At 34.4% G+C, this 25003-nt stretch overlaps 3 protein-coding genes and 1 non-coding gene across 5 annotated transcripts; 1 reads left to right on the top strand and 3 right to left on the bottom strand.

Moving 5' to 3' along the window:
• Nucleotides 1-475: 475 nt before the first annotated feature.
• LOC114409277 lies at nucleotides 476-4356 on the top strand. Of its 2 annotated transcripts, XM_028372680.1 has the most exons (5): nucleotides 738-872; nucleotides 1120-1489; nucleotides 1753-3082; nucleotides 3193-3339; nucleotides 3452-4356. In XM_028372680.1, the coding sequence occupies exons 2-5, from the start codon at nucleotides 1436-1438 to the stop codon at nucleotides 3931-3933; spliced, it is 2013 nt and encodes a 670-aa protein (XP_028228481.1). In that variant the 5' UTR covers nucleotides 738-872; nucleotides 1120-1435; the 3' UTR covers nucleotides 3934-4356. The 2 variants fall into 2 exon arrangements, with proteins under 2 accessions (XP_028228480.1, XP_028228481.1); XM_028372679.1 differs by lacking the exon at nucleotides 1120-1489 and having other exon boundaries at nucleotides 476-872.
• A 1605-nt stretch (nucleotides 4357-5961) lies between these two features.
• On the bottom strand, nucleotides 5962-7763 carry LOC114409275 (protein WHAT'S THIS FACTOR 1, chloroplastic-like). Its single transcript, XM_028372678.1, has one exon. The coding sequence runs from the start codon at nucleotides 7618-7620 to the stop codon at nucleotides 6424-6426; it is 1197 nt and encodes a 398-aa protein (XP_028228479.1). The 5' UTR covers nucleotides 7621-7763; the 3' UTR covers nucleotides 5962-6423.
• On the bottom strand, nucleotides 7747-7833 carry TRNAY-GUA. Its single transcript is given in 2 exon segments — nucleotides 7747-7782; nucleotides 7797-7833. It is a non-coding gene; the product is annotated as a tRNA-Tyr (tRNA).
• Nucleotides 7834-9060: 1227 nt separating this feature from the next.
• Nucleotides 9061-17167, bottom strand: LOC114409274 (probable pectin methyltransferase QUA2). The gene is made up of 9 exons (XM_028372677.1): nucleotides 16710-17167; nucleotides 15245-16097; nucleotides 15020-15152; nucleotides 14159-14399; nucleotides 12638-12851; nucleotides 12299-12474; nucleotides 11866-12169; nucleotides 10507-10645; nucleotides 9061-9761 (listed from the first exon to the last, which is right to left on the bottom strand). The coding sequence occupies exons 2-9, from the start codon at nucleotides 15949-15951 to the stop codon at nucleotides 9603-9605; spliced, it is 2073 nt and encodes a 690-aa protein (XP_028228478.1). The 5' UTR covers nucleotides 15952-16097; nucleotides 16710-17167; the 3' UTR covers nucleotides 9061-9602.
• Nucleotides 17168-25003: the final 7836 nt, after the last annotated feature.

The raw sequence follows: 25003 nt of genomic DNA, 5'->3' as shown, positions 1-25003 counted from the left end.
TGCAGGATGTGAGAGCTACTCGAAAAAGATATTTATGGCAGTTGGAAAATTAAAAAAAAGGAATATAATAATTTATATATATTTTATATATTATAAAACTGTTTTATAGAACTACTGTATATTTATAATTAGATAATAATGTAAAATTATTTTTAAATTATTTTATACTTTTTTCTTATAGACTATGTTCTCTTACTATACTTTTAGAATTTAATAGATAAAGATTATTGTTGTAAAATATTGATAGCATAAATTTTATGTACCCATATTTTGATATACTAGTAACACATTTTTTAACATCCTCCATCGATTAAAATGTATTAAAAACTATGAAATTAGAAGAGAAAATAATTAAATAAGATGTAAAAATTATTAATTTTTATAATTTTTAATAAATTTTAACTAATAAAAAAAAATTCAAAAGAGATTATTACTAGCATTTCTCTTTTTAAGTATTTAGCTGTCGCATTGTGGTTGGGAAGAGGCACATGCAGTGGCCAAGCCATGGTCACAGCCTCGTAGAGTGACCTTACAACAATAGACACTGATAAACGATGAACACACCGTGTTGAATGCGCGTTTCTCTTTCATCATTTCATTGTTTTTTCAGAACAAATTCTACCAACATCCACCATTTAATAATATCCCTCCCTCTGACTCTCACCACCCTCCAACAACCTCTAATTTCACCTTGTTTGATTTCCCACACAACACGACACAATTATGCTCCTTTGAGAGTTATCAGCAACAGATCTCAGGTCCGAATTACCATCCCTTCTTCACAAGGTTCGCCTTTTGACCACAAATGTTCCATCTTTATATGCGTGGGACATGCCTGTGTTACAAGCACAAGCCGTTTTCGTTTTGGTCAGGTAAGTTCTTGTTCCCTTTGACCCCTCAAACAATCGCCAAGTGTCTTCTGTTTCAAGTTCTACACACCCCTCAAGAGAGTATATATTCTTATTTGATGAGTATGGGTTGCAAACTCTAGATGTCGTATATAAAATAATTTTTTTCTTCAAAGAATTTATTCGTGTACTGCAAGTTTTACTTGGCAATTGGCATATCTTGTTTTATCTGAATTTCTGAATGGTTGGTTGGTCTTCTTCCACTCCGTAGGTCTATTTCGATAGACAAATATTCGTGGAGCTTTGAAGAGCTGCGGTATAGATATATACAACAACTCTGGCCAACTCTCTAGTCAAATATTCACCTACTTTAGCAGGTGTTGGTCCTTGTTTTGCTTGTTCACAGCTCAAATCTCTTGTTCTGCGCCTTCCCACCGATTATGGCTAACTTGTCACTCACTCTTGCTATGATATAACCGAGTCAGTCAAGATGTGAGAAAAAGGATTGTATATAGACTAGTACAAAGTTTGAAAGTGCAAGGGAGATTGAATATAAAGGTGATTCAGAACAAGCTTTATGTTCTGCCATGGCCTTGTGTAGGTGTCTCTCTTTTTTTACTGGAAAGAAAGAGAAAAACAAGGTAATAATATGTTACTTATGTATAGTGTGTTTGATTTCTATTTTCAAAATCTATTTTTAGTTTCTTTTTTTTTTAGAAAGAAAAACAAAGAAAAAAGACATCCACACTAATAAGCTCATGCCTCATCACACGAAACACTAGTTTAGATGACTTAGATCCTTGAGCTAAGACTACAAAACAGAAAAAGAGGAGAAAATATCTTTCACTTCACCTGATTTTGTGGTGTAAACTGTATAATTTAGCTGCTTTGTTTACTTCTCCAGGGTACTGAGGGGTCTTCAACAGGGGAACTTAAAGCTCAACTTGATGAAGTACAGCACCCAAAGATTTTGTCAGAGAATTGTGATTTGAAGCCAGCCACCCTTGACGTTCCAGTACCCAGTGGTGTGCAGAAGAATTCAAGGGGCAATGTAAGGGTTATGAATCTTGAGAGTCCTGTGAAGACTGAAGTGGAGGAAGCTTATGAAGGGGAAGATGAGCATGAAGAATCACCTTCCATCAAGAGGGAGCTCTCTGATTTTGATCTCCAAGTCCTCGAAGTTGCTGCAAGCAAAGGAGGATATGATCCATCAAGTGAAGAGATAAAATACCCTAGTTTATACGAAAACCAAGCTAACATTCAATTGGAAGACAAAGACCATGAATACAGCAAAAAGAGTTGTGACATAATTCAAAGTGGACATGTCAGTGATCCTGGGATTGGCAAAGCTGAATTTTGTGCTTCTCCAAAGCTCAAGCGATCCTGCTCTGACCTGGAAAGAAGGGATGTACTAAGGGAGACTTGTCATCTCTTTCCATCTTCAAAGTCACAGTCTTTTGAGGATTTGCAGGGGTTATCAGCACATCAGATGGTTAATCTAGAAAGCCCCAGGTCTGTGATGACTCACCGCAGTGCTGATAGAGTGATGTTGAAAAGGCATTCCTCAAGTCAAGTTCTCCCTTCTAGAAGTAAAAGACTGTGGTGGAAGTTGTTCCTCTGGAGCCACAGGAATATACATAGATCTCAGTTAAGCAAATCGACACAAATACATCCTGTGACTGCTGCTTTAAATAGTCAATGTGGGTACTCCTCAGACACCCTTGAACCAAAACAAGACAAGGCTTTGAGCCATGTGGAATCACACTCACCAAGCTCATCGTTTGGGGAATACTTTCAGAAAAGCTGCGATGACAGAAATTTTGATAACCAAAGGTGGAGCAGATTTCAGAAAGATAATTTTGGTTTCTGGCCACAAAATCAATGGGTGGCTTTCTCCACAGAATCATCCTCATATAGCAGAGTGGATGAGTGGGTGAAAGATCTCGAAATTCAGCAGCCACCTCTTGAGGATGATTTCAATGATGACAATATTGGAAGCATTGCCTTCCCACCTTCTCCTGATGATGGTAGATCAATGGCAAGAAGCACAGCCCAGTTGATTCAACATCCAGATGCCAATCTTTCAAAGGAGATATTGAATGCCAATAGTGTGGTCCAGTCCCTGAACCCAGCCTCAACTGCAGCTCATATATCAAGCATTGGCATAAAAGCCATCCCCTCTCTTTCACACTTTTTCAGTCTCCGCTGTGTCAATTTGTCGAACAATCTCATAGGTAAGCTTGTCTGAGAGAAAAAAAGTTGTCCTTAATATAACTATAACATCAGCTAATCCTAATAATAATACAAACTAAACTGATTGGCTCTCCTTCTCATTGATTTGTAGTTCATATCACGCCCGGATTTCTCCCAAAGGGTATTCATACACTGAATCTGTCAAGAAACAAAATCAGCACTATTGAAGGCCTTAGAGAATTAACACGGCTGCGGGTACTTGACTTAAGTTATAATCGCATCTCAAGAATTGGACAAGGTCAGTTTCTACATTGGTTGATGCAGTGATGCTCAATGAAGGTTTTCACTTCTTGAATTTCCTAGACTTGTGCAGTATTTTCTAAATACAATTATCTGCCGTGTTTTATCAGGATTATCAAATTGTACCCTAGTCAAAGAGCTATATCTTGCTGGAAACAAGATAAGTGATGTTGAGGGGCTACATAGGTTATTGAAGCTAACAGTTCTGGACCTGAGCTTTAACAAGATCGCAACAACAAAAGCATTAGGCCAGCTGGTGGCTAACTACAACTCACTTCAGGCCCTGAATCTGCTTGGAAATCCAATTCAAAGCAACATCAGTGATGATCAGCTGCGCAAAGCAGTTTGTGGTCTTCTTCCAAAGCTTGTTTACCTGAACAAGCAATCTATCAAGACTCAAAGGGGACGAGAAATACTCACTGATAGTGTTGCCAAAGCTGCACTTGGTAACAGCAGCCGGACCTCCTACAGAAGAGCACTAAAGAAAGGTGGCGGCCATGGAGGGTCAAGTTCCTCCAGTGTGCATAGAAGCAGTGCTAGTGTTTCCCAGAAAATCAGGAACAGGTCAAGGAGCCAAACTAAACATCATTAGGTGTCTGTGAAAAGCTGCAATTCATCAGTATTTCTAAGACTTGATAAAATGGAGGAGTATTTTTCAAACTTGTTTTTACCCAGTACTTGCTTCAACCTGTAACCCACTCTGTGGAATAAGAAGGCTTTGCTGTGATTGTTGTTGTTTTGTTTCAACCTGTTAGTTATCATGGGTGTTTGATTATACCATAAAGGAGACTGCTCTAGTCATTGATAGTCTCTTGGTTTAAGACTTGATGTAATGCAGTCTTCATCGTCTCCAATATTAGTGTGTGGAGCTTGATGTCTTCATCTGGCTTTCTCAAATTTAAACAATTTTGGCATGCAAAACAATAATTGGCCTAGCACGTACTGTTGCTACTGTTGTCATTATCATCAAAACCTTGTGTGAATAGTGAATATGATGGCAACTGAACAATTCATAGAAGGCATCATCAAGTTTAACTCAAAAGTTGAAATTGGAAATGAAATATACCGCAAGATAACTCCCAGTACCCGTGTGATATCTATTTGAAGGTATCAAAGAGGAATGCTGGGAACTTGTGTACAAGCTCCTCCACTGATCTATCCTACTATACACTTTTTATTGTTTATATCATCACTATGATTCAAACTCCAAATAAAGAGGCACGCCTGCTATTCTTGCCAGGGCAAGTAATAGTTTGACAAGTGTATTTAGTGAAAATGAAACAGTACTGCAATAATGATAAAAAAAGGAAGTAAAACAAATTAAACAATGATGCGTCGCATTGAATTATTACTAACTTCCGCGACTTTGTATCTTTCCCGATAAACTTCAATTAGAATAATAAAGATCTAAAAACTTGTGATGATATAAACTTGTGATCTAAAATCTTGTTGGTCAACTCAAGGAGGTTTTCTGCAACCTCACTCAGTTTGAACTTTTTTAAGTTGCTCTCAGAATCCCTCACTCATTGTCATTAGTAGTGACCAATGTTGGATGTTAAAATTGAAATTGAGAAGTTGTTACGGTTTTGGAATATCTCAAAGTTGCGGATGAAGAGCCAAGTTATGAGCCATTGGATCATTTGAACCGAGATCCATAAACATCAACTGTGCTTTACAGCATTTCTTTGAGGCTACTGCTCTTACAGAGATCATATTTCAATTGCACAATTTGAAACTTGAAAGTGGATTTTCGCTGTTGCTGTTAAACATAATGCCTCTCTAGTGGCCAAGTTTTTCAAAATTCAGTACTGACAAAATAAACTACCAAACACACAGAATTTGAGTCCTGAAATAAAATAAGGTAGCCCGGCTAAGGATGACAGCTTGTAAACAGGATAATAACAGCCTCAAATAAAAAGGGAAGGGAAAGGGGAAGTGAGACTAAATAAAAGAATTTTTCACACAAACCAGAGCTCTACAGTATTGAATATATGCATACAACAAATTAACAACAGCAGAAAATGAAGATGGGTTCCTAGAAGTTCTTTTGTTGGAATTTTGTTGAACACTAGCATACTAAAGATTTCCATAACCATTTCAAAATGGTATCAGTTTCACTTTTCATTGATGCACAAAGACTCGTCCACAGTACTTGTTGGGGGTATGCATGGTTTATGGATGCAAGAGTTGCTATCACCCAAGTCATCTTACTAAATGAAACTAACTGCTACTTTACATCATTCAGAACCTGTGCTATGTATCAATATTTTTGCTTACATGAGTAGGAACAATTTGAAAATTGTTTCTATATTATGATTCTAATACTTCATCGTTTATATTTTTATATTTTAAATTTCTCTTGTGATATATCCTCTCATACCTTGAGTTTTAAATTTTTTTTCTGAACCACAGGCACAGTACTCATACCCTCATACCCGTATCCATTCAACACAGCAGGTACATACAATAAGTTAATAACCACGGAAACTAAACTCAATAGAATCCTAATGATTAAAGAAAAAGAAAAAAAAAAGGAAACAAGCTAAGACATGACACCAAACGATTTGGCTTTCTAAGGTTTATTCTGCATTTCAAACAGAAGACAGAACAACTAGTGATAGAAATAATGCAAAAATATTCATATTTATTTATTAATAACTACAGAAAAAATTGGTACAGAAAAAAACAACTATACAAAAAATGACAACACAACCTAGATAGAAAGTTGAAACTAGCTATTAAAAAAAAGTTGAAACTATGGAACCTCGTATACCCAGATAAAATGTTAACCTTGAGGAACCTAAAATCCTAGCCAGTTGCCACCTATCCAATCCTCATTGTTCTTCCTTGGAATCAAAGAGGACCCGTGAAGCCAATCACGAGAATAGATTGAATCATCAAAATAAACCTTTTTCTTCCTTTTGCATCCCATTATCAGAAAACCATTTGATTTCTGTTTCAGAGCACCCTTAAATTGAAGAGAGCTCCAATTGAGGCTTCTTTTCTCAACAACTTTCAAAACCTCTGCATGCTTCTCAGTACACATTTCTGATTTCTCTTCCCCAAAATCATCACATTGCAATTAACTCAAATGTGGCTCTTCCACCCCATCATCACACCCGGGTTCCATTTGGTCCACCTGAGCATACTTATAAAGCTTCTCATTAAACACCACCTGTGGGTCCTTCTCAATCAAAACCCCATTTCCATCATACGAATCCTTCAAGAACACACCCCAATTCATCTCGGTTCCGGCCAAGTAAAACGCCCGCGGCTGCTTCCGCAGCATCTGATAAGTATGCTTAGTCAAACTAAACTCCTCCTTAAACACCACAAGGTGATGAATCGACGCCCTCTTCTCCAACGTCAAGCTCAAGAACTCATGAATCACCCCAACCCTATACTTCTCCGCCTCCAACGTCCACACATCGATCTTACACCCATCCGAATACGGAGACACCAAAGGAAGCGCGTTGAGCAAATTAAGCTTCCTACTATCATCCAATTCCAAATCCAAATCCTTCCCATACTTCACCGGAAACCTAAACTTCCTCTTCGCGGAATCCTCGTCAACAACGAACTCTTTCTCTAAGGCACTCACTGCCAGAAGTGGGTCCCAGTTAACCAACTCCAGCACCCTCCTCCCGTCGTTTTCAACCACAATATTGAAAAAATTAGGGTATTTGGAAACCCTATCGCGGAAATCGTCGGGGATGCCAAATAGGGTTCTACAGTGGTGGATCTTGCTGAGGGGGATGCGGTTGCGCGCGGACATCATGAGGAGCTTCCGAACCTTCTCGACGCGGTCGAGTTCCAATTGGTCCATGAGGGAGCGTTCCTCTGCGAGGAGGTCCTCCATAAGGTCGGTGAACCCTAGCCATGTTTTGCCGTCGGAGTGGCGGTAGGTCTGGAAGAGGAGCGGGTGGCGCAGGAGGAAGCGGGAGACCTTGCGGCCGCGCGGGAACCCGAGCTCGCGGTGGAGCTTGCCGGCGTCGTCGAGGCGGAGGACGTGCTCCGGCTGGGCGGAGAGGAACTGCTTCGAGCGGGTCACGAAGCGGAGGAGGGCGTCGCGGTGGAGAATGCGCTCGAATTGGGGGATGCGGTTCGGTTCGGTCTGGACCGGGGTGGTTCTCGGGCTGGGTTTGGGTTTGCGTTTTTTCTTGAATTTTTTGGGGGTTTTGGTGACGAGGAAGGAGGTGGAGAACGGGGCTGTGGAGGAAGAGGGGTTGCGGTTAGGGTTTAGGGTTTTAGAAAGGAAGGAGAAGAAGCGCCAAGCCATGAATCTCAACGAGAAGCATCCACATCAACGGTTATAGGTTGCGTGTATATATACGTGATGATGATCAACGGTGATTAGTTGATCAAACACAGCATATGGGATTGAAAAAAAAAATGGACTGAGAATTCCGACCTGCCGGATTCGAACCAGCGACCTAAGGATTATCTGTTTATCCACTACAGTCCTCCGCTCTACCAACTGAGCTAAGGTCGGTTATACTTGTTAGTAGCACAAAATATTATTTATATAAACAGTTCCAAATTTATTAATGTTGTTAATTTGTTTTCTAATTTTGAATTTACCTGAGCAACTACAATATTTTTGTACATTGTTCTTAAAGAACGTTTGTGAATAACAAGTATTTTGCAGGGGCATCTCAACATTTTGTCTTATCTCTTTTCATACACTTTTAGTCTGCAAATTAATAAGAATTATATCTCTTTAAATAACGTAAAAGACACAATTTATAATAGGTTAACTATTTTTTATTTATTTTAATTTCACATCTTTATATAACACTAAGAGATTTCTCTCTCAAGGTACCCTCTTTTCTAACAGCTTTTATATTTTTCTATTTAAATACATTACTTACTTGAATGTTAGAATGTTTGTAAGTAGTCATATATATTTTCGGACAGAACTTTTTCATTATTCCACAAACAAAGAACTCTCCAAATTAAAGGCTTCAAGAATTTATGACCTGTAATGTTCTAGTTGAATAGTAATCAATCATGCTAAAACTTATTGTTTGAAATTGTAATGAACTACCAGCACTTCAATTAAATTCTATTGTAAGTAAATTGATACATATCTCAAACAAGTTTCAGTGTGTTTGGTTGTAAATTGCAGAAGATCTAAACGAGTTATATTGAAGCAAATGTAATTAGCTTCTTTATCTTTTATTTTTATGTATTTGATGTAAAAAGACACAACACGTGCGTCTATAAAACATAACCAGACGACATGCACCCGTCAAAAGGAAGATCACACCTTCCAAGCACGCTTTTGCATTCAGCATAATTCAAAACAAATTTGCTGTTAGTGTGTAATTCAAGTAATAACTAATTCACCTATTTAATGCGGCTAAACATGTCATGTATACTACATTTTTGAAGTCAAATGAAAAAATATTGAAATTAACCTGAGAATTTGGCAAAGCCAGAAAAAAAAGGGTAAACCTACAAACTCTGCGCTTATGCTTAACTATATTATTTTACTTGGATATTATTTATTAAGATTTATAGGTGAAAAGAAAAGCTAAATTAATTCTCAAAGTAGGGAAAGATAACTGCAGGTTTCAATTATATATTGTGCAATTGCAACACACAAGCAACCAATTCAAATCGCCACATTACTACATTAGTTTTGTTTATTCCAATTAATCAGTGTCAGTACATCCAACCAGAAATCAGGTAATTTTACACTGGCTGATGGAGAATGTGATTTTGATTTCACGTTATAAACATTGACATGATTTATCAAAATATAATTTTGCCGGGCCGTTACATTACAGGAGACGTTAAAGAACCTATGAAATCAATGAGAGCAGAAAAATAATTCTATACGAAAATCGGGGTCATTAACCGCTGAGCATTTTATACACCACAGCAAACAAAACATAAATATATAACTTATTCTATCACCATCTTTCCCAATCTTAATCATGTGTCTGTGTAACTGTAATCAGACATCACATGAAAAATCAAATCTAACAGTATACTTCTTCCTCTGCTCTGCTCTTCTCTGCTCCTCGTTTGATAATTACAAGGTCCCATGTATATGCCTTACGGCTACATAGGAGTTGTGGTGGTATCATTGACGAGAATGCACTCTTTCTTCCTCTTGTTTTTTTTTTCGGCTTTCTTTTCTGTCCAAAATTTTCAATCCCCACTTTCTATGGCGGAGCATTATGATAATAAATGAACATTATGAAAAATGAATATATGAATATTATGGTCTAATTTCTTCTGGGCATGAATGAATTAATTTGCCTGTCTCTTAAAGAAAGGTTTTTGACAGATCAGGAGTCTCTGATCGCTGTCACTTTCAATTTCTACAACTCGCGCATCCCACTTTAGCCTTGTTGTTAGAGCTCTTGCTGACTCTATTAAAGGAACTGTGTCACGAATTATAATCCAACCCTGCACACATAGCCATTGTTAGCATATCAAAAGACAAAGACCTATAATATATCAATTCTGAGGAAAGTAGCTATCTGGTGATAACATCCTGCAAATCTAACATTTCTCTATTGCATGATGCTTTGCTAGGAAGTAAGGTGTGTTTATTTTATTTTTCTAACCCTTAGCACAAAAGAAAAAAAGCAATCTTAGCTTTCTGCTTTCACAGAAAGAAAGAAAAATTAAAATTTTAACTTTCGGCAGGATCTCAATGTTGACAGCAAAGATCAACTCTGCAACTGCTATCTTTAGAAGTACATGACATAGTAAACTTTTAAGACTACAAAAGTAGGGTCATAAATGAATACGATATTAGGCAAACTGGAGGTAAGTTCATATGTACAAGTGTGTAATCTTCCATGAAATTAATATCCAGCAACTTTTACTATCTTGTTAGTATTATTAGATTATAATATGCTCAAATCCAGGCCATCATGCTTAGATTCAATAAAGAAACATTACTGCATGACAATAAAGCTCCAACAAAGAGAAATCTAGAGACTCCTTCCATTGTTAAGAGTTTAGTTAAGGTTTTGTAAAGGTTATCCTTGCCCCAACGAGTGTTGAATAAAAATGGCTTCACTTAAGTTCATAGCTTTATATATTTATATCTCATCACATCAAATGAAGCGAGTAGGAAAACACAAAAATGTAAGAGGTAAAGGACCACAAAGAAAAAAGTAAAGCCCAGAGTATTTTTACATACCTCTGGACGAAGTAACCTGTCAATTTCAATGAACATGTCAAGCATGGTACAGCTGCGCTGCTGAGCAAATTCAAGGGATAAAAGTCCTGCTGCATGGACCAAGTCATAGGTTCTAGGGTACGTTGGGAAGGCCTCACACCTAGAAACCACAGATGATCAAAATTGTAAGAAATTTATAAGTGGCAGCAGTTGTTCCCCAAATCGTAATCTAACAATTAACAGTGACCTTTTCACAAGGCCGATAAGTTTAGCATATTTAATTTAAGCTGCAATACTTTGGCATGTAATAAAGTTTACAGATATAAAACCATTCCTACAGCTCCATTTAATAGCTTAAGTTTTAAAAAATGAGTTAGTCCTAGATATGGTCTCCAACTGATTATGAATTCAATCCTTGCCACTCCTATTCACAAATCAAATTAATTTCAGCATTGACTGGAACAAGGTTGTGCACTGTTCATGCTTAAGCCCAAATAGCTCTGGCAGTAAGGGAATGTTAGATACATAAATCATTCAACTGCTCTCACCTAGCATCTTAAGTTTTTTAGGTTGAACCAGTTCTTGATTGATACAAGGTTTAATATCCATTAACTCTATTTTCCAAGAAACAAGAGAAATAACTTGGAAGTAAAAATGCGAGAAGATGTCATACCACAAGTTTTGAAGTTCAAATATCTGGGTTGAATATTACAAATATTAAGATGGATGTGTAACCACACAAGAAAGGACAAGATACCAAACGATTGTGTATAAGGAAATAACGGAGTGACACTAATTGAGGAAAAAAAGACAGAAAGTCAGTTAAGGTGTTTTGACATGTACAAAAAAAGCACCAATAAAAAGAGTATATAATATGATTTAAGTTATGTGAAAAGGGGGAGAAGGAAACCAAGAAGGACAACAGAGAGAGTTGTTAAGAGTGATCTCATGGTGAATGTTATCTCGAGGATTTGGTCTTTAACCGAACCCAATGACATTACTGAATGAGATAAGGCTTTTGTTGTTGTATCACCATCTTGTTTTTAACTAAAGTCAGACATTTTATTTACTTAAAATATTGAAGTCAAACAAAACTAAAACACATTAAGAATGTTCAAACCCTAATGCAAATGTTATATCCTCCACCAGAATTTAAATAAGTACACAACCTAGATCAAGGCATTAATGCTAATATTTTACATAAGGAAATCAATAATTCTATATATTTGGAAGGTATCAAGACGTTAAAACAAAATTGAACAGGGTAAGGAAGAAAGAATTTAGCAGATGGCTCAGAGTTTGCATTCAGCCAAGCAAAAAAAAAAAAAGGCAAACAAAGAATCATGAAATTCTAAAATAAGAGATAGGAGTTTAAAATACCAATCGTGCAAAACACCAACATAACCTCGATCCTGGATCAAGGGAAGATAGTTGAGTCCACTCAGAGGGACCACATTCATTACCCATATGGATTTTCCAGCTTGCAACATTGCAGAATTAAAACCACCAACATGAGCATTCATGTCTAGCACATTTCTTAGCATGTTATAAGGTGGTGGAGGGTCCTCATCACCAGGTCTCTTTGGATGATCAGAAAATATTAAAGGTGACAGAAGAGACCAATAATTTCGAACTGCTGCTTTCCAGCTTTCAGAGTCCTCAGCAAATTCATCAGATTGCAACCCTAATGCAAGTAAATATATACATATTAAGATAACCTACTAGAAAGGAGATTTCATTCAGTGATACAGTACAGTAAAATCCTTCTATTAAGAGAAATCTATAAATAAATGTTAAAGAATATAACAATTACCAAAGATTGCAAGCTCCTTTTTGTTCAAGTGATCTCTGGAAGGCCAAGTTTCCCTCTCTTGGACAGAAATCCAGCGGCTGCTATGTGTTCCTCCTATGCAGTTTTGCAGTTCTCGATAATACGGAGACTCCACATCATAGCCTCTGCCACATAAAGGAGGGGGAGAACTATTCTTTCTGAAAATATAGACAGGAAATGCTAATTATCAGGGACATTTATAAAATTTTATGTAGTATACAAATGTATATTCATATAACGAAGGTCCTAGTTACTAGATATCTCTTTCCAGGATATACAAAGTGAAATACATTTCATCAATACTTGTCACAGAGGTGCTACCTTGAACTATAGCAATTCCTTTTACTAGTTTTCTTCCATACGACAGTTTCATCTTGCTGTGACAGCATATCCCAGCAAAGGTTTTCAGCAAAACTTTGTATGAACTTCCATCTTTTCTGACTGTCTTTGTCACGAGCATTTGTAAGTGGTGAAGTCCAGACAAAGTAGCCCCCCGGTCTTAAAAGTCTATCAGCTTCAATCATGAGAATGCCATCTATACCATGTAATATGAATGTTAATAAGATCAAGCAGAGTCCAGATATTCAGTGAATTCATCTCACTGACCACAAGGCACTACAACATTAATAAATGCAGAAAAATTAAAGCTAAGGTTTTAAAGCTCAGAAGTAAAATTTCAAATTCTAGAGTTTAAACTTTGAAAAGGGAATAATAATATGAAAGAAGCAGCTTGATGGATGAAATTCATGCAGACATAAGAGGAATACTTCAACAAGTTAACTCCAGTTTGTTAGATAATTCAATGACTAGGCAAATAAACATAGACGATGGGTGTAATATTTTATATTAATTCTAATATAATGTATTTTGAGTAAACAGGGAACCCATATGCAATCAATGATGAGTGATTTTCTCGATAAATACTTGGCAGAATCAAATAAGTACAATGTTTAGGTTGACTTTGGTAGACGACAATCAATAGCTACTTTAACTTTGGGAAACTTCCTGTAGCAAAAAATTGAATTTCATTTTTTCCCCAGTGTTCAGCAAACAATCCCCCTCCTCCAAAAAAAAAACTGTGGAGTTCAAAAGTAGAGCTACATCAGAAACAAAAAGGAATGTACAGCAAGACTTTTAGGCATCTCACATGGAAGATTTTCAGTGCAAGGCAGCATAAATGGATAGAGCAATATTTTTAATCAAAATGGTAAAAACGTATTGGGTTAGTTGGAACAACCAGAAAGAACATAGAAGCCCAGATAACTATCAATATTTTTTCTTGGTTCCCAAACAGTGATGTAGGCATATGCTTGATGGGGGAAAAAATTGAATACCAGAGGGAACGGCCAGTTGACATAAATCAGCATATGAACTGTGTCCAAAATTTCAAAAAATAATAAATTAAAGAACCTAAGAATGAATGCATTGCAATTAAAAAATCACTTAGCTCTAAATGGGAAAATCCATGTAGCAAGCTTATTTGGGAGAAAACCATAAGTGTTATAGGACATCAACAGTTAATATTTTCCTTGGTTCCAAAAGAGTGTTGATGGATGGTCTAAGCTCACTTGTGAAACAATGCAATACCACAACAGACAACCAGCCCTCAACGTTCAATTCCCAAATATGTAAAAATTAAAAAGCATAACTTGAAGAAACAGAAAGGATAAGTACTGTATGTCTATAAGAATGAATATTGTTTCTTATTTTCTGGTATCTAATTTCTCCTTCCAATGAGATTCATAATCCAATATCTTGTTTGGAGTTGTCAAATAAATGCATAGAATGACAGAATCACATTGACCTTATAGAAAGTAGGAGGAGGTAGGTTTTCTAAGATACCTTTTTGGTCCCAATCAATGCCACATCTTGCACAATGCAACATGTCAAAGGAGAGAGATGGATATGGCAATTGTTTAGAAGTGAAAGAAGCAACCATAGCAGGAAGACCCCTCTCAAGTGTAAGCTGAACTTGACTGCCAGAAGGCTCATAGCTTGCAATGCACATAGTTAAAAGCTGACTCTGAAAGAGGTGTGCTCCAAAGCTACCGTAACCACAGCCAATGTCCAGTATGGTTCTAACCTGTATATTTAGAATGCCAACATGTTTAATCAAAGAACATTTTAGACAAGGAATAATTAAATCAAACTTTAAGAACTAAAGTTCACATTCAGTACCACCATAACCTATCAGAAAATCTATCACAAAACCCTCCAAAATGCAGGGTACAAGAAAATTATGAATATAATTACCCACCAAGTAGATGAGGAGATGCTGCTTAGCCAAAGATGTCAAGAAACTTATTCAATAATCCCATGGGATTTTCTGGCACTTAAAGACAAACAATTGTATCATTGTAGAGCAAGGTAAATGCTAGAACAGTTCAGATATAAATAAGGTTAACATTTCAAGCAAAGAGAGAAGATTTGGATTGTTATTCATTATTTGAAGAAAATACCTTGAAGATAGTTTAATAATGATATCTATTTTAATATTACTACTATTAGAGTAAGCAGTGAAGTTAAGTCAATGCAGATACCCCACCCATTTATCAAAATTAAGCAAAGTGGATGAATTTAAGAATGCTCAATTTTATAACTAACATGCACTGAATTAGTGGAATATGACTATAATTACCACAAAAAATAAAGTAAAAAATCCTTAACTACACCATTTTCAATGGAGAATAAATATTCATTTACCCCAGCTTGTATGAAGCTAGATTCATTTCTGAGTCCAATCATTTCTGCGATTTGATGTGAGTAGTCTTCAACACCATCAAACATAAGAGAGGCTGAACGAAAGGAAATTTGCTCTTCATCAAGCATCATCATCCTGTAACCAAATAAAAATACATGAAAACTTTAAGATGAAACAATAGCTCAAAGTATGACAGCAACTAGGAGAGATGTATATCTCTCACTCACCTTTTGGTAAAGCTTCCAGAAGAAAGAACCTCCTGTGCAGTTATTTTAGCATTAGCAATCCAGATAATATCCCTTCCAGTAGGCCACCTAAGAGGAATTTTGTAATTTGGTGGAGAGAGAACTAAACAATTAGGCCTGAGCTCATGGTGACATTGCCGGTCAAACTCATTTCCATCAGAAAAACCAAGAGCTAGATTGTCAGAAACATTAAAGCAAGGAACATAATTTTCAAACTCCTCGGAACAGAATTCCAATTCTTTCAGTCTTGAGGGAGCATAAGAAATCTCCCCAATATCCAACAGGTCTGATACAAGATTCTCTTGGAGTCTTCTATAACCATGGTAAATGTGACCTCTTGATGCAGTTGAAATTGAGATTGTCCACCAAAAAGATCCAGCAAGAGCAAGAATAACTATTAACACTAAACTAAACTTCAAGAAAAGAAGAACCAACTTGTGCCTACTTCTTGGAGTGCCAATAATGAAGGGATCAGATGAGAAACCATTCTCACCGATGCCATATTTGGGATTAGAATTATCCGAAAAAAGCAACCTAAAGGGAGACCTCAAGGGTGAGGGGTGACCAAAGGAACCTCTTCTATCCAAACCTTCTTTTTCTGTTTTATCTTTGGATTGAGAGTCCCACAAGTCATTATTGTTGCTATCAGGGATCCGAATAGATACCCCTCGGTGCAGAGGCCTGGACATTCTCTAACCAATAAGCTCGATGCTTTAACTGCAAATCCTCTGTGAATACACCCAGAAACCAATCCAAGTTCGCTATTCCAACATCATTCAAATTTGTGTAGAGAAAATCATTGAGTGAATCCCCCTCCAGTTCAGCAAACACAAACCTACATCAAAAAGGAAAATAATGGTGTTCATTTAAAATAGAAAAAAGCAGCAATTTAAAACACCAATCCAGCAAATAAACAAAACAAACTTCCTATTCAGAGAATAAAAAATATGTGAATAAGGGAAGGGTAGAGCCTTGATTAATTAATTCACACATTCACGCCACCAGATCCATCACCGACCCAATATTCAAATGTTTACGTACCAACAAAAGATTTAAATTATACCCCAAAAAGAAAAAAACTTGAGTGGCAATTACGAGTCTGAACTCGGAAAGAACAAGATTCGAAGAAGTTAAAGTTGAACTAGAGAAGAACATAGGTTGGTGGATAACACAACAAACGGTTAAATCAATTGCAGCTACTTTCATCAACATTAACTAGATTCTCATTAAAGCGTAAGCTCATTTTCCTTTTTAAAAGGAAAAAACACCGTCAATGTGTTACCAAATCGCAATCCAGAACCGAATCACAAATAGTTAATGGTAATTTTCGTAAAAAAGTGAAAAATCATCATCTTTGCCCATCCCAATCGAAACCCAGATACGAGTCATAATAAAAAGCGCAAGCTCATTTTCTTTCTTCTTTTAAGAAAAACAAAAATTGACGTACCCCAATGGAAATTGAGAAAAGAAAAACAAAATCCCATTTAGATCAATGCAGGAAGCAACACGAAAGAGCGAAACATTGGTGAGAGGCTTCAGATCAAAGGGAGTGAAAAGGAAGAAGAGCTTTCGAAGATGCAATGACAAGGACCTCCTCCTTGTTAAGGGCAAAAAAGAGAACAAAACAACAAAGAAGAAGATGAAAATTAAGAATCCCGAGAAACCAGGATGAACTTTACGGACACTTTTGTTTTATTGCTTGGTGCACACCACCACTCACAAAAACAACAACAAATCTCTCCTTTCATCTCTATCTCCTCTGGTTTTAGATTTCTCTGTATTGTAATTTGTAATTCGTATCTCTCTCACACACAAACACACTCGCTGCTTCCAATGTTAAACTCTGCTTATGAGACAAATACTAGAACATAGCATAAGCAACCAGATTTTGTACTGATCCGATCGTGACTCGTGACACAACCCCCCAGGCCAAGTAATAAAATTAATTTCCAGAAATATATAACTAATATTTTTTTTTTAATCCTCCTATTTATTTATCAGAAAAAAGAAATTTGACCGATCAGAGATGAGCGGGAGGTACATAACTAATTTTTAATAATGGCATGTTTGCTTATTTATTAATTCTATTAATTATGACGAGCAGTAAATAATACTACTAGTATAAGATGTTACTATTAGTTGAAAAAGAGACATCAGATATCTTCATTTTATTTTTAAAGAATAAAAAGAAAAAACGGTTAAAAAAATAATGGTAGTAATTTTTTTTCGAAAAAGCGACAGTAATTACATCTTAAAAGTTTATAAACAAAATAAAAATAATTACATATATTAAAAGATAATTTAAGAATAAAAAATATATATATCAAAAGAAATAATTATTTTTATTAACAGTTGTAGAAGATAGATAAACCTGTATTAATTATCCGCACTGAACAGAAGAAAAAGTGGGAACTAGGAAGCTACCTAAAAAGGGACCCTAATTAATCTTCTACAGGAAATGTTTCCCGCTAATCATGTCGTATCCTAGTAAAAAATTACACGCAACTTGTGGAATTTGTAGGCAATTAATCCAAGCCCCACATGATACCTTATGGATGTTGTTAACATTAACCATGGGGTTTAAAGCTATTCATTAACAAATACTGTCTTACTTTTTTGGCACATAATTAACAGATATATTTTTGAAATACTCGTTTTAACAAAATTATTAAATAGCCGTTTATGTTCAGTATAATGAATTATTTTTCATGTGTGTCACCCGATCTAATTTCAAATTGTACCATAAATTTATTAATTTTTATAATAATTAAGTTTAAAATATAATAATGATAATTTTTTATTGATTTATCATGAAAAAAAATTACACTTATGTTTCATAAAAATTAAATTATATTTTTTTTATCTAATTAGAAGGTATTTGAGATTTTTTATTTAACACCTATATAACTAATTTTTTTCTATCATATCAATTCATTTTGGAGTAAAATAATATTTTGAGTTGTAACTTTGTACTTAAGTTGAGGATGAAATCTTAGTTAAGGAAAAAAAGTAAGTGTCAAATTAATTGTATCGTATGAGTAAAAACAATTTCAAATTATATTCTTTAATACTTCTGTTGTTGTTTTGTTAATTGATATTCTAAAGGCGATTCCCTAATCTTTTTTAGAAACTATAAAGCCAACTTGTCAAGGCAAGAAATAATGAAAGGAATAGAAAGTGGGGATTATTAAGTTGCTATAGGAAAGGGAAGTCAGAGTAGAGGAGATCTGATTTCTCTATTGTTTCTTTTTTATTATTATTCTTTTAAAATTATATAGTTTTAGTAATTTTTAAAATTAAATATTATTATTAAATATTAATATAATTGTCATGAGTGTTATTTTCATTAGACAATATAAAAACAATATGAGAATAGAGATAGTGATATACAGGAAAAACAAAAGCATTCGTTGTTTGTTTCTAAGGTTTTTTTTATTATTATTATTTTATGTAAGTAACGGTATATTCGTTTTGACTTGAGCCATGAAATGAGGGACACTGACCCACACCTTATTTTATCAGCCAGGTTATCATCATTGCATAAATACAACTATTGGTGCGCATTCACGACTGCATGAGGTCACGTCGCAACCCCTTCTCTATTTATTGTTTTTTTTATCTTGCGATTCGGGGGCACAAACCCATATTAATTTTACTGGATCAATTTGCAAGCACATACATACCAATTCCTTTAGGTGCTTGTAATTTTTTTGGGTGAAAATCCACCAAGCTGTAAACTAGTAAAATACTAATATATATATATATATATATATATATATATATATATATATATATATAAACGTTGACCTCTCATAATAACTTTTACGATATTTGGGCATTTGGTTGTCGATGGAAATGATTTCTCCTTTAGGGGATTCGATTTCAATTGGCCACGTAGATTCAAAGGATTATTAATATGATAATATATGCAGAGAAAGACAGATTTTCAAAGTGTAATTACTGACCATAATCATTTTGACCGAGATGGCTGGATCAGGTGTACTGTATACTACAAGGTGGAAAAAAAACTAATGATTTTTCCTGCTTTCTTTACTATTTATACTTATTTTGTTTGATAATTATTATTTCATGTTAAGAAATTTTAAATTGTGTTATTATTTTTTATGCAAACGTATAAGGTTGTATAGGAATATAAATCATAATAATCAATGTAAAAAAGGAACAAAAACAAAGTTAGGAATTGGGATAGCTTCACCTAGAATTCTTCTTTATGTTTTTGTCTTGGATTCTACTTTAAGATGAACGAAATAAATATTCTGTCCGTTTTGTTTCAGCAAGGAAATAAAAGAAAATTATAGTAAACATGTATAATTTAGATGGATAAAAAAAGATAATGAAAATTATTTTGTTTTATTTAAATGAGAAGAGTGAGAAAAAACAAATAAAGAGTATGTGTAAAAATAATTTTACCTTTGTCTAAAGAAGAAGAATATCATACATGAAGAATAAAAATTAAAAAAAGTTGTGATTTTTAAAAATAAGAATCATGTTTGAGGATAGGAACTTTTTGCAAGACGCATCTTAAAAAATTTCTCGTTCATTATTTCTATGTGATGGCAAATGAGTAGAATGAAGAATTCTTATTCTAATTTTATTCTTGTTGCGAACGCAGTTATAGTGTCATATATTCGGGTATTATTTGTTTGTGTTTAATGGATTATCAGTTTATCACCGTTTTATTCTTATAAAATATGATTTGATTGGTCAATGTGTTTTTATAAACGACTATTTATCTTGTCTCCTAAGTGAGTGAGTTTTTGTAACTACTGAAATAATTATTTTATTATTTTTTTATCTTATTTTCCCAAAGCAAACAATGTTAACATCATTCCTTGGATATCAAGTTCAACAACTAAAAGCAAAAAAAATTAAAGAAAAATATTAAAAGCTAAATTAGATAATTTTTTCAACAAACACTTGTATATATCTTAAGTGTTTATTAAAAAAACTATCCAAATTTATTGCTAATTTAATTTAATTTTCTCCATATTATTTTTGTTGAATAGATTGTAACTTACCCTAAATAATGTATCACTTTATAAATCCGAGTACCTCACTTAATGATTACAAGAAATGATAATACTCTCACACAAAGACACTTTTCTCTTAACAAAGTGACTTTGTTTCACAATTTCTCTTCTCACACACTCTCTCTTCATGTCACTACTACAAAATATAGAATCAACATCGTTAAATCTATGTCGGTTATTGAAAAACCGATCTAGTAAATCATGCGGTGGCATTTTTGAAATTTTAATCAACTTTTTCAAGGAGTTAACGACAGTTTTTATAAAACTGCCTTTGATCTGAATGTTACAAAGGCCGTTTTATAAAAATCGTCTTTGTTTGTAACCAGATAACTATTGTTTTTAATGAGCACCACCGTTGAAGTGTTTATATTTTAAATCGATTTTTCACTTTCGTTGATACTGCTACTACATTTAGCTAGCTTCTCTTGACATAGTAAAAGCATTTTCTGGAAACCTCCGAACGCAGCCGCATGCTTTATCGTACCTCCTTTACTCCGTTGTGAGCTTTGAATTGTGCCGCCATTGCCATTGTCTGTCTGAGTCTCGACAACCAGCTGCCTCCGACCGTTGAAAGTAAGTACCAATATTGTTTTCATCCTTGGTAAATTTAATTTATTTGTTTGTTGTTCGTGGTCCCTCGTAGGTTTCATTCATAAATGGTAGGTGTTTATCATATTATCAATTTGTTGACATTCTGAGTTTTTGTTTGTTTAAACCCTAAATTTACTTAGTTGTAAGTAGAAATCCCTTTTTGGATTATATAAACCTGGCATTTTAGCTTTGTTGTAAAAGCCCTTCCCAGTAAAAGCCTGGTGTTGTCAACAGAGAGGTTGTAATTTCAGGAACCTAATTCAGGGGCAAAGAATAGACTATATTAGATGGGTGAGGTAACAATAGGTAGCAAGGTGTAGTGGAATCTAGAATGTCTGAGTATTAGCTAATGATATGAAGGGGAAGGACAAGAACAATTTGAATTTTGTACAATGAAAATTATCAAAAGAATATATTTGATATGGAAGAATGTCTGAGTATTAGCTAATGAAGTGACACATGGATCTCGACCCTAACTATGCATTTTCCTATGTTTGTGAATTAAATGAAGCATTCTGAAGAAAACTAAGGAAGGAAGGAAGAGTGAGCGTGAAAGATGCCTTAGGTGAGGCTTTCAAGGTCTCCAAGGCTCGACGTTGCTATTGACATGGGCAATCCATTTCTCAATCTCACTGTTGATGGTTTCCTTAAGATCAGAGCTATAAGTTTTTTTTTTCTTTCTTAAGTAATTGCCTTTTTTATTTGGTTTTTTCATTTCCAATTTCAGGTTGCCGCCACGCCATGTAGGTGTTTAAATTCGGGTCATACACCAACGTGCAAGTATAAAATAGGTTGTATTGTAGTACCGCATTTTACTTTTCTTTTGTGGTGGCATCGGTTCAATGTTCCTGGTTGTTTTGATTTGAATTATTATTATTATCTACGAAGGCCTTTGTTGTCAGACTAATTCAACATGTCTGTTCCAGGGAATATCTCAATTCATGATTTCGAGAAAACGGTAAGTTCGCGATTTAACGCTGTAATTCGTGCTATTGATGTTTTTAGGTGTAGACATCTACTCCAATTTCACTATGTAGATTAGTATATTCTTGTCAGTTTTTAACATAATGAGCCATTAGATTCTCTTGTCCATAACATTTCAATATTATAGTGATGGGAGGATTAGTCCTAGCGGAAAATGATGATGACTGGGGTGACCCCCCCCCCCCCCAAGGGCACCTTGGAATCCTATTCAATAGACATTTCGTGGTGTATGCTATTCTTCATTCCTTTCTCACGAGGTTTGGTTTGTGTTGTTGCAGTTGAAGAAGATGTGCAAAGAAGGTGTATATTAGGGTAAGATTTTATGGTGCATGATGTGCTACATTCATTTAGAAAATTATGTAGGCTCCATTTGATGTAATTTTCTTATGCTTATAGAAACTGTAGTTGGTGTTTATGTTGGAATGGAATATGGGGTAGAGAGGATCCGTGGCACCAGAGATTGGGTAATTTTCTCCACAGGGTGTTGTACTTATCGTTTGCCCAACTATTAGCATTTTCTACAACACAGTAGTCTAATTTCACATTTTAAATAGACATTAAGATCTTAGATCCCCTGATATAAATTATACTACTTTTTGTTTTCTGGACTTGCCTTCAACATGTTGATATGTAATCTGATAACAAAATTCAAGCTATAGTTAAAAAGCATCATGTTTGGCTTTGAGCTAGTCTAATAGTGAACTGGGTATTCTATTAGAATTAAGGAAAAAAAATAACCATTTCAATATTGCTTGAGTGGATAGAAATTTAAATTGCAGAGGTTGTGTTTGAATAAATTTCTTAATAAGTTAGTTTATGCATAAGTAAGACAACAAAGGAACAATTTGTTTGAATTCTAATAAACTTCATTAGCTAATACTCAGACATCCTTCCATGGGTCAGAATCCCAACAATTTGTTGATAAATAAGAAGGGGAAGGACAAGAACAATTTGAATTTTGTACAATGAAAATTATCAAAAGAATATATTTCTATACTCTATAGATATGAAACGTCATTGGGTCTAGGAAAAGCTAGATTGACTGAAGTTGAAAGAGAAAAATGAGAAGACAACAAAGGAGAAGATATTGAGAATAGTTTATATGTGAAGATGAGTCCTGGACTTCAGTTTCAGATTACATTACATGGCTTTCTCCTGTGGGCTTCAATGGGGTTCTTGATGCCTGTTGGTATACTTGCAATTAGACTGTCAAACAGAGAGGAGAATCCAAAAAGGCATAGATTTTTGTTCTATGTTCATTCAATTTTGCAGGCTACTATATCTTAGTCCATATTACATCATAATTCTGAATTGATTGTGCATACTGTTAGTTTTTTTTTCTTTTACTTGAAAACCAATTATCTACACAGGAAAATAACAAGTTTTTATGGTAGTAAATAGAACGAGTCTAGAAAATATGTGCTATGAAAAAGGCCAAAAATAAGTAGTAAATAATAGTATTTTTAAAATGGTTGTATCTAGTTTTGTCTTCACCTTGCTCAATTGAATGCACAATTCTAGAACTAGTTCACATTTAATGGCAAAAGTTTCAAGATTTTTCTTTTCATTTTTATTACAAGTCAGACACGGTATTAATGCACCAATTAGATACACATGTAGGGAGAGGAATCCTTAATTTACTTGCCGAAGGTGAGTCTTCTTTGTTTTCTTTATTTTATTTTATATATATTAATTTTCCAATTTGATATGATTTTAGTTTAGCTTGTATAAATCTTCCTCCATCATCTGTGAATTTTATGTTGAACTTCATTTTTTTGTCCTGTTAGAATATGGGATAAATATAGCCGATGTCGGTGCTTTCATTTGCAGCTCTAACATTTATTCTCTGTTAATTAATAATATTTTGAAATAAGGTTCATTGGTTGTCACGTGGCAGTCTTGTGGCCATGCAACATGTTATTATTCCTCCTTATTCATCAGTTCATGTGCTTTTGTTGTGAAGGAAGGTTTTGGGACTGATGTCTTTAAGAATGAAGTTCAGGTGGACTTGAGTTTCTGGGAAACATTCTTTTAGAATTTTATTTATTTATTTTTTTAAAAAAATTAAAAAAATTTAACTATAAATTTTATTTTGGTATTTTTTATTAAATAAAATGATAGAAATATTAATAAAATAAGAAGTAATTATAGTTTTAAGAAGTAATAAAATATTAATAAATTTTATTGAAGTTCGTTGCATGAAGCTTGATCAAGTAATACAATTTTTGCTCAATATAAATTTTGAAATATTTATGCTGCTATTTTTTTTCTTTTCTGCTTTTACTACCAATTTTCCTTTTGGTTGTTTTCTAATAACTTGGAGGTGTAATTTTGTTGCAAGAAGGTGTAAGATTGGTTTTTCTTATAGTTAATCTTGTACTGTATATACACTCTGTGTGATGCTGATATATCTTATTTTGGATTTTTTTAATTTCTGAATTTCATGCAGGTGTTTGAGTTCCTGAAAGACATATCAACAAGTTTAACTGGCTTGGCCATGAAAGAACATAATATCTTGAAAGATTTGAAGGTTTGCACATTTTTGTTGTATGTTGTTTGCCTTAATTTACATTTCCCTCATTACAAATTTATTATGACATAAGAAGAGAGAGGAAGGGGAGTTTCCATTTGGTGGGATTTTTGTTGTATGTTGTTTGCTTCTTTTTTTTTGTTTAACTTCATTAATTCCTTATTATTTTTGTGTTCTTATATATGCAGAATTTTACTTAATTATTACTTAATACCACTTCCCTTTTAAAAACTCTGTCGAACCTTATTTGACTTAAATATTATTGAATTGTGTAGTCATCATTTTCTTACAAATTTTTTTCTTGTCTATCTTTAATTTGTAGTCAATGTCGAACCTTATAGCAATAGGCCTATGTCATACTCAATAAAGAATTTTAAAAAAATAAATGCTTTATTTTTATGTGTTTAATTGATTATTGTTAAATTTTAAAAAACAAATGCTTTATTTTTATGTGTTTAATTGATTATTTTGTTTACAAAAATAAATGAGAAAAAAAACAGAATTTAAAAAAAACATCTTTCTAAGGCGGTTCTACATACAACCGATGTAAAAAGTATTAGATTGTAGTCATTTCTACATCGGTTC

Source organism: Glycine soja, chromosome 4, assembly GCF_004193775.1.
Source record: "Glycine soja cultivar W05 chromosome 4, ASM419377v2, whole genome shotgun sequence".
Lineage (NCBI taxonomy): Eukaryota > Viridiplantae > Streptophyta > Magnoliopsida > Fabales > Fabaceae > Glycine > Glycine soja.
The sequence above is the reverse complement of the archived record's forward strand: the minus strand, read 5'-3'. Positions and strand labels throughout refer to the sequence as shown.